The following is a 15,359-nucleotide window of genomic DNA, read 5'->3' as shown; positions in this document are numbered from 1 at the left end:
GGCAAATACACTGAGGGCAACAGAAATGTTCTAACAGTGAACCCACACTGATTGTTCCTACAGTTCCCTCCAAATTTATTGGAAGAGTGCTGTAGAATTCTCTTGAGGGAGGCGATGCCCTTTTTAACACACTCCCAATTCTATAAAGAAGCAGTAAACTCTAAACCATATATTTTTTTCATTATTAGCTTAAATGTGTTCATTTGAAGTAATGAAACATCCCGGTCCTGCTTAAAATTATTATAAACCTTTGCTAACTAGAGATAGGCCAATCTGTGTTTTTGGGACCTTTTAATCCGTTTTGCCTTATGTATAAAGGAGGCTGGAGTAGCATTAGCATTAGCCGCTAACCAAGCTAAGCGCTAACTCTTTCGCTGTTCAGATGTGAGTATTATCGGCCTGTATCCTGCTGCTAACCCCGCTAGCACTGCTGGAGCAGGATGAGCTTTAGCTGCTAACTACGCTAAGCACTGGCTCTTTTCAGAGGTGAGCATATCAGACTGTAGCCTGCGCATTTACAGGGTTAAAAAAGCTACGTGGGATGAACTGTTGGCTGATATAGCCCTGTCTTACCGGAACACTCAGGGTTCCCTTGTGTAGTGCTGTTGGGAGGCTAGCGCTAGCAGTTAGCCACTAATTCTTATGCTGCTGCACCCAGCCTTAGTGTAAATCTGGAAATCTATGCTTACTGTAAATAAACGGAAGTGCTTTACTCACCCAGGAGAGAAATCTGTGTATTTTTACATACAGTGCATGTTTTTTTAAGAAATACAGTTTTGTCTACTTAGCTTAGCTTTACTTAAGTTTCTTAACTTAGCGAGTGAGTACTTTTACCAATATAGTTAATCAGGTTAAACTGCACCTGAACAGCCATTCAGTTCAAACATGAAAATTATATTTGATAGTTGGGTCAGAATGAAGCTGGACCATATTGTCACTTAAACAAACTGCTCCAGAGTTTGTTTTGGATCAGCCTCTAGTCCAACCTGAATAAGTGATAGATAATGTGATGTAATATGCAGGTTGCTAACTTGGATCTGTTTCAACAAACACTTGTAAAAGTAATCCCTGCATTTTTAGATGCTGCTGCCATTTATGTAGATAAAAGCTAACGCTTACTGTAAGCCGTCTCTTTCTTTTGATTGTAGGGATATAATCCCTTCTTTGGAAATATCTGCTGGGCTGGGTGTTCACTGCAGGCCTGTAAGATGTAGAGCCAAAGATATGAATCAAATGACACCGTGAATCAAGTGAGGTGAAGGGTGTGTTTTAGAAAAAGTCACTTAAAAGCCTAGAGCTAGAAGTAATGGCACATTCTTCTGCCTCAGGGCACAGAGCCAATCCTTCTCACTGCCACAGCGGAGCGGACACAGCACACCATAAATCTACAACAGGCTGATGGAAATCATCAATATCCATTATCAGCGGTTAAAACACAGTAATTCACACCTGAGATACTGTTTATATTCAGTGAGGGAATGGCCAGCCTATTCAGTAGGGCCTTCTCAGAGCATTAGTTTATTAGTAGTTTATTAGTAATATGGTGACAAATGTTAGTAATAAAGAGGGCCTGCTTTTTTTTTAACTTAAAGTTTTTCAAAATGCACAAATTCAGCAACATATCTTGACAAATAGATAATTAAACATTCAGTAAATAATGTTCCTCTATGCTAGTTACTTACTGATGCCCTGTTATAATTCAGATGGCTGGAACTGTAGATACCCTGATAGCCCTGTTTTTCCAGTCAAATGGAAATTGAAACCTTTCTGCTTCTTAAAGACATTCTGATCTAAAAACAAACTGCTATCATTTTGCTCATAAATGTCTAAACATGACAAAATCAGCTCAAGGCAAGCTGTGACTTGGTGCATCTACTTTCATTCTGAGAAAGTGAAAGAAGGTCTGTGTGCCAACAGCTATGTGAAATTTTATCCAAAGAATGAATGTATTCCTTTGTAGCCTGCGCTTACTACACATGCCAATATGCTCAGGACCTTGTAACCGTAGATTACTAGCTCTATCGTACACCCTGCGCAAAACACATTGGGATGCTTGTTGCTATCTTACACTCCGTCAACAGTTTTTTATGCCTGTATTATTTCTATCTTGGTGGCAGGAAATACAAGTGTGTCACTTATTGATTTAAACCCTGATAACAGTTAACAGTCAGCAACCCTATCCTATCTTAGCCATGCAGGAGCAACGTGCACAACAAAAGTTGTCTAATTGTTAGTGGAGCATTGTGCACTAGGCACACAGTATCGAATGTTGGTATCAGAGCCTGATTTGCAATTATGAGTACAAGTAAAAAAGTGTGAATCAGGCAAATATCCAGTATCACTATGTGTATTTATGCATCTCTGATCAAAATATATGAACATGTTTTTGCTGTTTTGGTACAGTGCAATTTATTTTTGTCTGTTTCACAAAAATCTGAATGGGATACATTGATTTTGGAACCTGAATATGTGCTCGGTATGTTTTTTCTTCCGGCTGGGAAAGATTTTCAGGTGGTTTCTCATGAAGCTTACAAAGAACAAAGAGAACTGCAAAACTAGGTAAAGCTACACTGAAACCGAGGACAAGAACAATCTAACAGATAAGATCTCAACCCCTATGATTCCATATGTATTACTTCATAGTTCTTATGTCTTCAATACTATTATGAAATGTGATAAACTGCACATTTTATGTATGAACATGTTTACTTGTCCTCTACTTCAGAAATATACATATTTATTCTGAGAACAGCTGTTTTTAATAAGAGACAGACACTCCTGTTTTCATCGCGGCAGCAAAACAGACAACTTCTGGCTCTGAAGAGCAGTTTACATTCTTCACATTTCTCAGAGAGATAAACTAGGCACCGTCTGGCTTCACCCGCAGGAGCAGACAGGCCTTCTCAATGTGCAAACTGTGGAAGCACTCACTGATGTGGATAATAAACAGCTCTTCTGAAGGAGTGGACATTCTGAATCGATCAGCTGTGATCAATATTGAATGAGGCTGGAGTCATGCTGGAGTGTAGAGTAAACAAAGCCTCTGCTTGGAATCACTCTGACTGGATAAGAACCACAGCGTTTGTGGAAATCGGAGAAGTTCTGGCTAATCTGGCTATTTTTACTACACTTACAAACAAGAAAGGGTGCTTCAAATTGTTCTTTTAGTGATTTATAGTGGAATCAGTTTATGTAAAAGAGATGTGAGTGTGAATAGGTCGCAAGAATTACGGCAAACGACATTATTACCATTTTAAGAGCATTTTATGCCACTGATATTATGATAACGGTGTAGTAATGCAACTGCATGATTTTAAAGTGAACTGAACTTAGAATATTAAGACTCTTTAAAACATTAATATTGCGGAACAAATGTGCAAATACTTACCTAAATATCTAGTAAAAATTTTAACATAAACCAAAACCAACATTTTAAAACAAAGCTGACATACCAGTTTATTCATGTTAATAAGTCTGTTGACAGCATAAGCACAATGAATAATGTTATGATTATCAAAAATGTCATATATGTTTTATTTGTATATATATATATATATATATATATATATATTATTTATTTATCTCCTGAAAACTGTTTATTTGAGTGAGTCAAGCGCTTCTGTTTAATTACAGTAACCTTAGATTACCAAATTTCTCCAGCATTAGACTGGGACATTAGCATTAACAGCTAACTGCTCCAGCAGTGCTAGCCAGGGTTAGGCGCAGGCTACAGGCCAATAATCCCCTCTAAAAGAGAAAATACTGGTTAGCAACTAATGCTACTCCAGGCTCGGTGCTGGAGAACTAAACTGAAACTCCTGAATAACACTGCAATTTGGCGGAGTGGCTTTACTGCTCCACACAACCTGACTGGTAAAATTCATACATAAGACTAAAAGATAAGAATAAAAGGCGCATTGAGGATTTTTTGGGAAAATTAAAGGATTTTAAGCCCACCTTATATTGTGAAAAATACGATACTTAAAGTTGCACCCTTTGCTGACACAGATGTGCAAACACCCACACAGAGCTTGTCTAATACCTGTACAGAAGTACAGCCCATATAATATGAGGCACTAAATCAGTAAAAGGTAAATGAGTGTAAATTTAGATCCTCAGAGCAATGTTCCAAAATCTAGTAAAAGGCAATTCAGTTACTCCAACAAAAGTAACTGAGTCGCCAGTCGTTGCGCTGTACACTCTACAAAACTGGTTGGGTTGTAATTGCAAGTCCTTCAGTTTTAGAGACTCCACAACACTACACGACTATACAAGGACACAAATAGCCCGAGTCACCTGACTGCTCTCCAAAAAACATGTTTATTACGAGAACATGCCAGAGAATCTCCAAAAAGGAGAATACCCACTTGCAGTGAGCCCAAAATGAGTTAATATGAAGCAACTGATCAAAATCATAAATATCTGATCATTTTTATACTAAAATATGTACTAATGTCCTTAACAGAGAATTATATATCAAATATTTTAGCACCGCAGACAACATGGTTTATAGTTTTGAACTCCAGTTATAAACCTTTTAAAACATGCTCTACCTCTATCTCCAGGAACAGCTCGCCAACTAATTTTATTTCTCTCTTTTTCCGTAATTCCATTGGCAGTATGTAGGTGCTGTTCCGAACACCCAGTCGCAGACTGAGTCAGATATTTAGCATTCCAAATATTTGCCAGGCGTCTGTAACTGGTCAGCGATCAGTCAGCGGCTTAGCAAGCGTCTTTCAGTAATTCACACTATGTGACTGGCCGAGATATGCAATTTGCCTCTAAGCTGAATTTCAGTCGCCGACTGAAAAACTGGGCTAAAATCTTGTAATGTGAACCTAGCATAATGGGTGCAGAATTTCAAGTTGTGTGGGCATTTAACATTCCTCAATCCATAGACATACATACGTTTATATCAGGAATATGTCTAATGCATTACCACCCACCGTGGATAGCACAATGGGTGGTAATGATTGTTACCGGCAGTGTCTGGCAAAAAAATGCCAATGTGCACAGACAAACGACTCAGAAATCACTGAAAGTTTCAATGGGAGGCTGTCCTATGATATGTGGCATGACTGGATGATGCAACACAAGTCTTTTTTTTTCAGCAAACAAAATTTAGAAATGTACATAAAGGAAATAATTTCCATAAGCTCAATATAGTTATGTATGAATGTAATCTTCTCCGCAGTGCTAGTGTAAATTAGCAATGATTCACTTACTCTAGATTATGCTCACCTTTATCTGAACCATGCTCTTGTTTATACGGTGCAGTCTGCCTCACCCAAAGCTGTACTAGCACTCAGTTCCAGGGCCAAGCCACTTTCCCACCTATACTTTTCCAGGATAAAGCACTTAAGCCTTCCTCTGTACAAGAATCTCAGCACAGAGATGGGAAATCAATTTGTCTATTAGAATGGCATTGATCTGAAGCCTGCAAAAACAACAGATACGATACAAATTCTGTATTAAATCAAGACTGAAATATCACAGATTTGCTTCTAGGTGGACAAAACAAAAAGAACAAGCTAACAGTAGTCAGTCTGAAAAAAAAAATAGACATTTTCACCCTGTACATTCATATCCCTATTCATATTTAGCTATAAAAAATTTGCTTGATACATTAACTTTCATTTAGGGTCCTATTTTAGCTATCTAGCTAGCTAACAACGGGAACAAGAATGCTGCGCATGGCTCAAATTGTACAAATGGTGGTACTAATTCTCTTAAGTAATTGTGGGTGTGTTTTAGGAGTAACGTGAAATAACCAATCAGTGTATCATTTGCTTTGTCGTACTGGTATTTTGATGGCAGTGCACTTCTCCGTTTCTCAGCACAGGAAACTGACCTGCGGGTTCACACCGTAAAGGTGCGTGAGCAGGTTATTTAAGGGGACAGCAACGTTATGTTATTTAGTATTTTGTTTATTCTTGATGTAAATGTTGGGTTTGTGCAATGCTGTGTATGCTTTTGTGTGTTTGTAAAGAGTAGTGGTGTATGCGCATTGCCAAGATAGTAATGAACATATGACAGTTTACCGTATGATTGTAGTCTTGGTTCAAATCAGTCAGTGGCACACCTGTGTTTTCTGTTGCCAAGATAGCAAGATGCCAGAAAATTACCAGAACACACCTCAGTTCCAGACCACCATGCCCATTGGCGTAGATATATTCACAAGCACCATACCTATTTAAACTGCTAGCGGGGTGTAACATTACAATAAGCATCACAGCTCATCTTGTGCAGGGTTTAGGATAGAGCCAAGAGTATTTTGGAAGCAAATGCGTGAGAAAATCATCAAAATGTTTATTAAAACAAAGATTAAAACGGATTTGCATATTTCTTCCTCTACAGTGCATGATATTATTAAATCTTTTAAGATAACAGAAGGCTTTTTAGTGCATAAAGGTCCATGCACAAGCTTAAGCTTTGATCCCTCAGACAGCACTGCATCAAAAAACACTATTCAACAATTGCTAATAGATCTCACAAATTAAGTAAAAAGTACACTGTGACAAGTTAAGCATTCGTGATATGACTAATCCGGCATGACTAATGGCATCTGAATATGACAAATGGATATTTTTTTTATCCATTTAAATTTAGTTAAATCCATAACTAATGGATAGTGTAACGACTAAAAGAGGAAAAATGCGGGCAGTTCAACAGCACAGTGTTCTGCTGCCTTCATTCAGTATATTGTCACATAAAACAGCTACTAATTTGTGTACAATCCCTGCCCACTGTGTTTTCAGCAGGGGTTGCCAAAGAGTGGAATTTATTCTGTTCAAACCCAATAACAGGAAAGCTAATTCACAGTAAATCACTGGTGTTTTGGGGATCAAATCTATAGCGTCAGGTAATTACAGCAGCAGGGGTTTAAAAACAAAGCTAGTAAAACAGCAGTGCACTAAAAGATAAGCAATGGTTTAAAAGGTCAAAACCCCCACGCAGCAAAATACACTCATGTGCTCTGTTCAGAAAATGCCTAATACAGTTACTATTGCTACTCAACTGTATAATGACTGATGTATTTAACATACAGTTAAAGTGAATGTTAGTATCATCATACAATAATAGTATCAACATTTTGTCTGAAAAATACAATACAATATAATCTGTCAAACATGGCAGAGTAACAGCAAAAAACTTTATGTGATGTACACTTATATCCAATGATGATTGACATGATGACATTGTATAATTTTCACTTTAAATTTTGTTATTATGATACACAATGTGCTTTTCAGAGAGTAGCACAAACACTATGCTCTGGTCAGAAAAGAGATAACGTTTATACAGATATTCTATAGATAACTGTAGAATGAGAGAAGCACTCATCATGCAGGAAAGGCAAATTAGAGTACCATAATTAGACGGAATGTTTTGCATCATCATACAACTAAGATACCAACATTTTGTTCGAGTTCAATTTGTTCAAGGCATTTAACAATATGTCAAACATGGTACGGGTAGTATTTCAGCATGAGAGCAGGGTTGCAAAGTGTAGTAAAAAAAAAAAAAACAAGAGACCACTTCAAATGGAAAAGGTTTCTTTGATTATACTAAATTAAAAACCTCTGGAATATAATGGAAAATAGGAAGATGGATGATCACAAGCCATCTAACCAAGCTGAACTGCCTGATTTTTGTACCAGGAGTGCAGGCATAAAGTCATCCAAAAGTAGTGTGTAAGACTGGTGGAGGGGAACATGCCAAGATGCAAGAAAACAGTAATTAAAATCCAGTATTATTCCATCAAATATTGATTTCTAAACTCTTAAAACTTTATGAATATGAACTTGTTTATTTTACTCAAACATATACCTATAAATAGAAAAATCAGAGAAACTGATTCAGACACTATAGTGGTCCAGAGCTGTATGTGCACAATCCTACAAGTGTGAATGCATATAGATGGCTAGCTAGTGTGGGAATGCTTTGAGAATGCCAAATACACTAAACTACAAAAAAACAACCAAACACAGCTTCAACTGCAAAATTCAGGGCACAACAGTATCATAGTATCTTTGTAGGAGCAATTGTAGTAATTCCCAAAAAAATAGGAGGAACAAAGAATAGCATATTCAAGGATGGAGTTAATCCACCAACTATTAAACTTAACGACAGATGTACAGTTGCTTTGAATTAGGGATTTAAGGAACGCTAAAAAGATCTAGTAATCTAAAAGGATCTTTGTTGGAAAAAAAGATTTGCTGCACAATTTAAGTTACAAATTGCACTTATGGTTAAAGCTCCATTTTATTGTTTAGTTCCATATATTGTCTTTGGATTTCTAACTGGTGACATTTGTTGTCAAGGTATAAATCACTAATTCAGTCTGTTTGAAAAAAATGCGGAGTTCAGTATGTTACCTCTGTTGTCCAGTAGAGAAAAATAAACCCACTCTTCCAAAAGAACAGTAAAGACGTCCAGTGTAGAAAATAGAACCATATGTGGTACTTTATAATTAAGTCGGGATAATGGTAATACTGTTTTATAGTGGTCATTCTGCAGCCCATAATCACTGTCCACACTTAATCCCCATATGCCAACCCTAAACCTACTGTTGTCAGTGTAGCACTGGAGATTATGTTGTGTTTAACCAAACTGGGCAGGGAAAGGCCCCTGTTTATTTTTCAGAGATGCACTTAACATTTTCATAAAATTTTTGCACTATAAGGTGCACTTAAAATTCTTTGGTTTTCCCAAAACTTGACAGTGTGTTGTATAATCCAGTGTGCCTTATGTATGAATTCTACCAGTCAGGTATTAAAGAACAGTAAAGCCACTCCTCTGAAGAACAGCGTTATAAGCGTGGGTTCGTTTTCAGTGAAGTTTCTCCAGCACTAAGGCTGGGTGCAGCAGCATTAGCAATAGCGCTAACCGCAGCCTTAGCTCTTTCGCTGTCCAGAGCTGAGTATATCAGACTGTAGTCTGCGTGTTTACCGTAATAAAACAAGCTGTGTGGGACGATGCCCTACCTGATACCTGTCTTACCTGGCTAGGGAAACAAACCCTAGTCTGACACACTGATGCCATGTTTTGCCACACTGTCCTACACCAACAGCCCCTACCATCACCTCCACAGGAGAAGACAGATCCTGCCAAATGACATCCACCACACCTGCTCCTGCTCGGCTCTTAGGCCACCTGCAAGCCATCATTTCCTTCCTACAACAAGATGACCAGATGGATCCAGATGGATCCTAGACCCTGCATGCTTGTTAAACCTTTCTGTTTACTCTGAGCCACCGGTTCTTTAAAAACACATATTTATAGAATGTATTGTGGTGTTAGTTACCAACACTACAATGACCCCACAGGTTTTTTTATTTATTTATTTTTTATGAGTTTTGACAGCCAAAGATGTCATGAGGAGCACCTAGTTTGGCTAGGCACCCTCTGTTCTCATTTCTACAGGCCTGTAAGTAGGTAGTATAACGATAATTAATTTAATTTGTACAGAGAAACCAGTTAACTCCACATATATCCTAAAAACTGCTCTCCTGTTTATGTCCAAAGCCAGAAAAGATGAACATCCAACAACATGAACAAAGGTGGTACCATTATACTAATTTCATCTTCTCATTGTGTTGCTTGGAGCTAGGTAACTGCTAAATCACCAAAAAAGTAAGAGCAGAACCACAAAGAGCATATAAACAAGGTGTTTATATTTTGCAATTTTGCTTGAGTAATATTCTGATTTTCATCCTCATTCTAGTGTAATCATTTATATATATTTGAGTGTTTTTCAGCCTTTTTTCTTCCACTTTTATTTTTGCACATTTTCAATATTAAAAAAACTTTGTGGGTGGAAAACATGCTGTTTGTGTCAGGTCTGCTGTTGTTAGAGCCCTGAATCTACGTATCTATCATGTATTGTGATCTGTCTTTACATGTTATCAACTAGTTAATTACACATTAATCCATGTTGAATGCAGCTTGAAGATATTATAACAGACTTTCAGTCTGTTTAAAGCCCTATCTGGATGGGATTAGTTTCAAATAGGGATGTCTGTGATTTTTTTTTCCCACACTTCTACTCAAGTGATAAAACTGTTGCATCCGAACTAATATTGAAAAAATAAGAGGACCAGTGAGTTTTTTGGCTTTCTCGGTCACATCACATCGTGATCAGTAGCTCCTCCATTTCCAGTTGCTGTTGTGTTTGTGTGGATTTCTGTAGAAATGTGCGTGGCAGTGGACAAAAAGCTATTTTGTTAAACGTGAGGAGACAAAACTCAAAACTTAGTCTGTCTGGATGGGGTTTGGTGAAAAACAGTAGGCAATGCATCCTGTAATATTCTATAAGGACATCTGAGAAAAACACATACATGGTCGTTTCGGACGGGAATAAAATCACAGAGGACCCCCTATAAAATTACCCCAAGACCCCCTGAAAAACTAATCCCGTCCAAGTAGGACTTAAGAATATTAAAATAGTCCAGTATGATAGCTCTGCTTTTCAGTAGAAAGAAAAATGGACAAGCTTCTCCATAAGAAAAGTGAAAGCCATATGTTGTGCTTAATATATAACAGGACCTGATCAGAAGCATCATAAAAAGAAGCATCATGTTTATTGTGATAATTCTACAGCACATTGTCCACTTTAACCGTTGTATATCTCATAGTATTTTATATATTTTTTGAGAATCTGAAAGCTGTAAAGAAATAATGAGGTTAGGTATGCTTCCTCTGTTCTCATCAGGCCTGTGTGTGTGTAGGTGGTATGATGCTAGTCATGATGATGGACTTGATGGTGTTCAGCTTCATTAATGCACCGAAAACAACATCCAACAAGGTATGAAGAAAGCTAACACTATAATGCTGAAGATGTAAACAGTCCCATCTTCTCACTGTGAAGCTTGGAGCTAGCTAACACAGCTAATAATCAACAAAAGAGTGAGAGCAGAGCTACAAAGAGTACATGAACAAGATGTTCCTGCTACTTTTCGCAATTTGGTGTGAGTGAAATTCTGAAAAAAAAAATACATTTTAAAGATATTTACGTGTTTTCTGTTGTTATTTTCAAAATTCACAAAAACCTTGAGGATGGAAAACCACCTGTTTAGAAAATACAGCCATATCTTTTACTCCATAACTGAATTTAGATCATGAATATAGTATTAATAGTGGCAATTCTGCAGCACAAAATAACTGTTTTATCAGTGTTTTAATCATTTTAGAGAATCTGAAAGCTGTAAAGAAGTGGTGAGGAGCAGCTAGGTTAGCTATGCTCCCTCTGTTCTCATCTCTTCAGGCCTGTGTGTGTAGGTGGCTTGATTGTGGTCATGATGATGGATTTAATGGTGTTCAGCTTCAGTTATGCACTGACAATCAGCTTATTCTATACTCATCCCCCCAAAACTGCTCTCCTGTTGAAGCTCAGGGCTAGACAAGGTGAACAACATCCAACATAACATGAACAAAGCTAACACTAGCCATAATGCTGAAGATGTAACGTTAAATAGTCCTATCTTCTCATTGTGTAGCTTGGAGCTAGCTAACACAGCTAATAATCAACAAAAGAGTGAGAGCAGAGCCAAGAAAAAACACATGAACGTGGCGTTAGAAGAGAAATAAGAGTAGAAACAGAGGAACTCTTCGTTTTGTGAACGTATTTTATTTTTATTATGTAATAAAAAAAACATTGTAAAGTAGGTTTTAGAAGAAAACAACAACTGCATGGCGCATCTCTGCTGCTGCTTCAGCCTGAAGAAAACAACTGGAGCAGCACACCATTGAGCTACTCTACCATCTACACACAGCAGCTGAGGCGGAGTGTTTTACTGAATGGGGGGTAAAATAAACTGCTAAATGTTTGAAAACAAAAGCTAAAGATCATGAAGTTGTTCTGAAAACAACAGAACGGAACTAGGGGCGTCTCCTTACCTGACTGGCTTTATGAAACTGCTTCTTCAAGCCCGCTACAGACATCCTGAAAAGCAGAACTGAGCAGCGGAGAGTCCGAAAAAAGTTTCAACAGCTCAGAAATGTAAAATAATCCTTCGCAGGTTGCCCAGGAATCACAGCAGCCGGGCTCCTCTCTGAATGAGTGCTGAACGCTCCGCCGCTGCTGTTGCTGCTGGCTGCATGTCTCGGTGGCTCTATACTGTTATTTCTTCACTAATCCACCCGTTTTCCTCTATCCTCGCCCCCTGCGTTGCGATTGGCCAGGAACGTCCCGCCTCTCGCCTCTGAATGGTGAGCGGTTCAAATTTACAAGTCGGCCGCCTATTGGACAGTGAGAGAGGTCTCGCGCGTTGCCGTGGCAACCACAGCCTGAAAGCTAACGTTGTAGCATCAGTGTTACCTGAACCTCAAATCAGGATGAATTTTAAGTCAGGTCAAGTAGTTTTATTATCAATACTGCATATGTACCGGACATACAGAGAACTGAAATTACGTTACTCTCCTTCCTTGCTATTACAACAAGTACAGCAAGATAAAATATATAAATAAAATAATGAGAGACACTTAATGTACAGTATAACAAGGTCACAGAAGGTCACAGATACAAACATACGTGAGACAAGACAAGAGACACAAGACAATAGAGCAATAGTGATGGGGGTGATTAAAGAGGGAATGACAGTACCAGTATGAACAGGACTCATATAAACATTAGTGCAAACATAGAGGTATAAAAGCTTAAGGCTGAATAATATATTCCTTATATAGATAGATAGATTTCATTTGTTTTCCAATTTTATGATTGTCAAAACAAAATTAACAATAATAATAAAAAAAATATATATAAATAATAATATTTAAATAATAAATAAATAAATAAATAAATAAAACATTTTCTGCATTGTAGAGTAATACAGTCAATAAAGTCATCCAAAGTACAAAATAAAAATCTAATATTTATTAATCAAAAATGTGTTAAACAAACCAGAATATGTTTTATATTTTAGATTCTTCCAAATGGCACCTCTTGTTTAGATGGCAGCTTGGAATAGCTTTCAGTTAACAGCTGTGCTGAGCTTGTCAAACAGTAATTACTCTAATGTTTTGTCATCTTAATGTGTTTGAGAGCATCAGTTGTAAAGTTGTGAAGAGGTACAGGATTCAAGGAGATTTTATTATTTTTTTTTTTTTTTTATACAGGTTGTATAACGTGAAAAGCCCTAATTGAGTAATATTCTAATCTGTATTCCTGTTGCACAGGAAAAGTTATTCAGAGAAAAAAATGAATCACGACTGTTTATTATGTATAAACAGACATTGTGTAAGTAAAAATTAGAAATGTTAAAAATATCAGATATTGGATCTTTAAAAACGCAGTTCTAGAAGTTTCTGGGTAATCGTAGTTTATTTGCCCTGGAACATTTATTACCTCTACAGTACATTTATTAGAGGATGGTTTAAACTTCAACTCCCTCTTCTATCCAATCACAGCGTGGGAGGCGTGGCTTACCGGAAACGGGTGGGAAGCGAGCACTACTGCTGTTGCTGAAAAAAATCGCGTGGATGAGTGGAAACCTGTAGACGTCAACCGAGGAACCCCTTTATAAAACAAGCCTTTAGACTAAACCCTGGCTGTACTGAGACTAAAGGACATAATGTTCTCATAATGTTTCCAGAAGGACAGTAGAGATGAGCTGGATGTGTGATGAAGAGCAGAGTCAGTGTGATGAAGATGCCGGTGTGGGAACAGAGGGTTTCTGTAAAGTTTGGGGTTGTAATTTGGGTCTTTGCTGCCCCCCAGTGTCCCAAACGTGACTTTACAGAGGATTATGATGAGTATCTTCCAGCAAACAGCGTTTACATTGTCTGCAAAAGGTTATCACAACGTTGTCAAAGCTTCATTATTTAGTCTCATTGTCTGCTGGCAGTAAGGTCATATTTTGACAAAATACCACTCGTCTAGAAAATTATGTTTTTATTAATAAAACTCAAAGTATATTTTAGAATGTAATTAACAACAATTAAATAAATGATAATAATAATGATAATAATAATAATTTTGTAATTGTAACAAGTTATGTAATTATAACATGGAATTAAACAGCTATAACAAGTTGTGGAATTTTGACATGGAATTATTCAATTGTAACAAGTAAAGTAATTATAATATGAAATTACACGATTGTATCAAGTCAGGAATTATAATATGGAATTATGCAACTGTAAAAAGTCAAGTAGTTATATATGGAATTTTGCAATTGTTTCAAATTATATACTTATAATATGGAATTAAGCAGCTATAACAAGTTGTGGAAATTTGATGTGGAATTATGCATTTGTAACAAGTCACAAATTAAAATATGGAATTACGCAACAGTAAAACAAAATACTATATAATATGGAATTAAGCAATTGTAATAAATTGTGCCATTTTCACGGGGAATTACACCTTCGTAAGAGGTCAAGTTGTTATAATATGGAATTATGCAATTGTAACAACTTATGTTATTATAATATGGGATTACACAATTTGTCACGTCTGGTGCTGTAGAAGCTTCTGTTTCTTCCACACCGAGCTTTAACGAAGGTTTGCAGTCCAACAACTACACTACCCAGAACGCACCACCCGCTGACATCACACACACACACTCACGTGACACCTCACGGCTTCCTCCAGGAAGTCCGGAGTACTGATTTAAGGACATTGCGCACACACCTGTTCCGCGTATTGCCTGGTTTCGCCCACTTTACAAAGCGTTATTATTCTGTGATTGTTTTCCGTGTATGCATTTGAATTTGTACAGTGGCCTCATGAAGACAAAAACACAACCAAATACGTCTGATAATAGTGCTCTGTATTTATCTTGTCAGTGTTTATTTGATGCTCTGCAAGAGATAAGCATATAAATAGCTGTGTGTGTTGTTTTGGTGGAAGGAATAAGTTTTGCTAGAGATTTGTGGAGTTTCAACAAAGTAGTTAATCATTTTCAGTTTGTGTTTTGAGAAACTGAGCCAAGTTTCTAGAAATGTGTTTAAACATTTGGGAAAAACTATACATGTAGTACTAAAAATGCTACATGGGGGGTCTTACACCACACCAAATAAATGTAAAGAACAAAAAGCCAACATGTTTCCATGGATATATGCATTTGAATTTGTACAGTGGCCTCATGAAGCCAAAAACACAACCAAATACGTCTGATAATATTTATTTTGTCAGTGTTTATTTGATGCTCTGCAAGAGATAAGCAGTGCCAGCTTACAGACCACTGGTTAAAGTCTCCAAACCAGTTCTGAAGCAGGTACGAGTGTGGCCAGAGGGTTCCTCAGAGGCACTTCAGGACTGTTTCAGCACAACAGACTGGAACATGTTTAGAGAGGCTGCCACCCACAACAACTCCACGGACATTCAGGAGTACACAGAAACTGTCTCTGCCTAC

At 37.4% G+C, this 15,359-nt stretch overlaps 1 protein-coding gene across 2 annotated transcripts in view; it reads right to left on the bottom strand.

Moving 5' to 3' along the window:
* Positions 1–12,126, bottom strand: part of sh3gl3a (SH3-domain GRB2-like 3a) — a 54,724-nt gene extending 42,598 nt beyond the window's left edge. For both annotated transcript variants that reach the window (XM_007258141.4, XM_007258142.4), the window contains exon 1: positions 11,899–12,126. In XM_007258141.4, the coding sequence (XP_007258203.3) occupies positions 11,899–11,943 (45 nt within the window). In that variant the 5' untranslated portion in view covers positions 11,944–12,126. The remainder of the gene's footprint in view (positions 1–11,898) is intronic.
* Positions 12,127–15,359: the final 3,233 nt, after the last annotated feature.

Source organism: Astyanax mexicanus, chromosome 16 (assembly GCF_023375975.1).
Source record: "Astyanax mexicanus isolate ESR-SI-001 chromosome 16, AstMex3_surface, whole genome shotgun sequence".
Taxonomy (NCBI): Eukaryota; Metazoa; Chordata; class Actinopteri; order Characiformes; family Acestrorhamphidae; genus Astyanax; species Astyanax mexicanus.
This window is presented reverse-complemented; position numbering and strand designations above follow the sequence as displayed.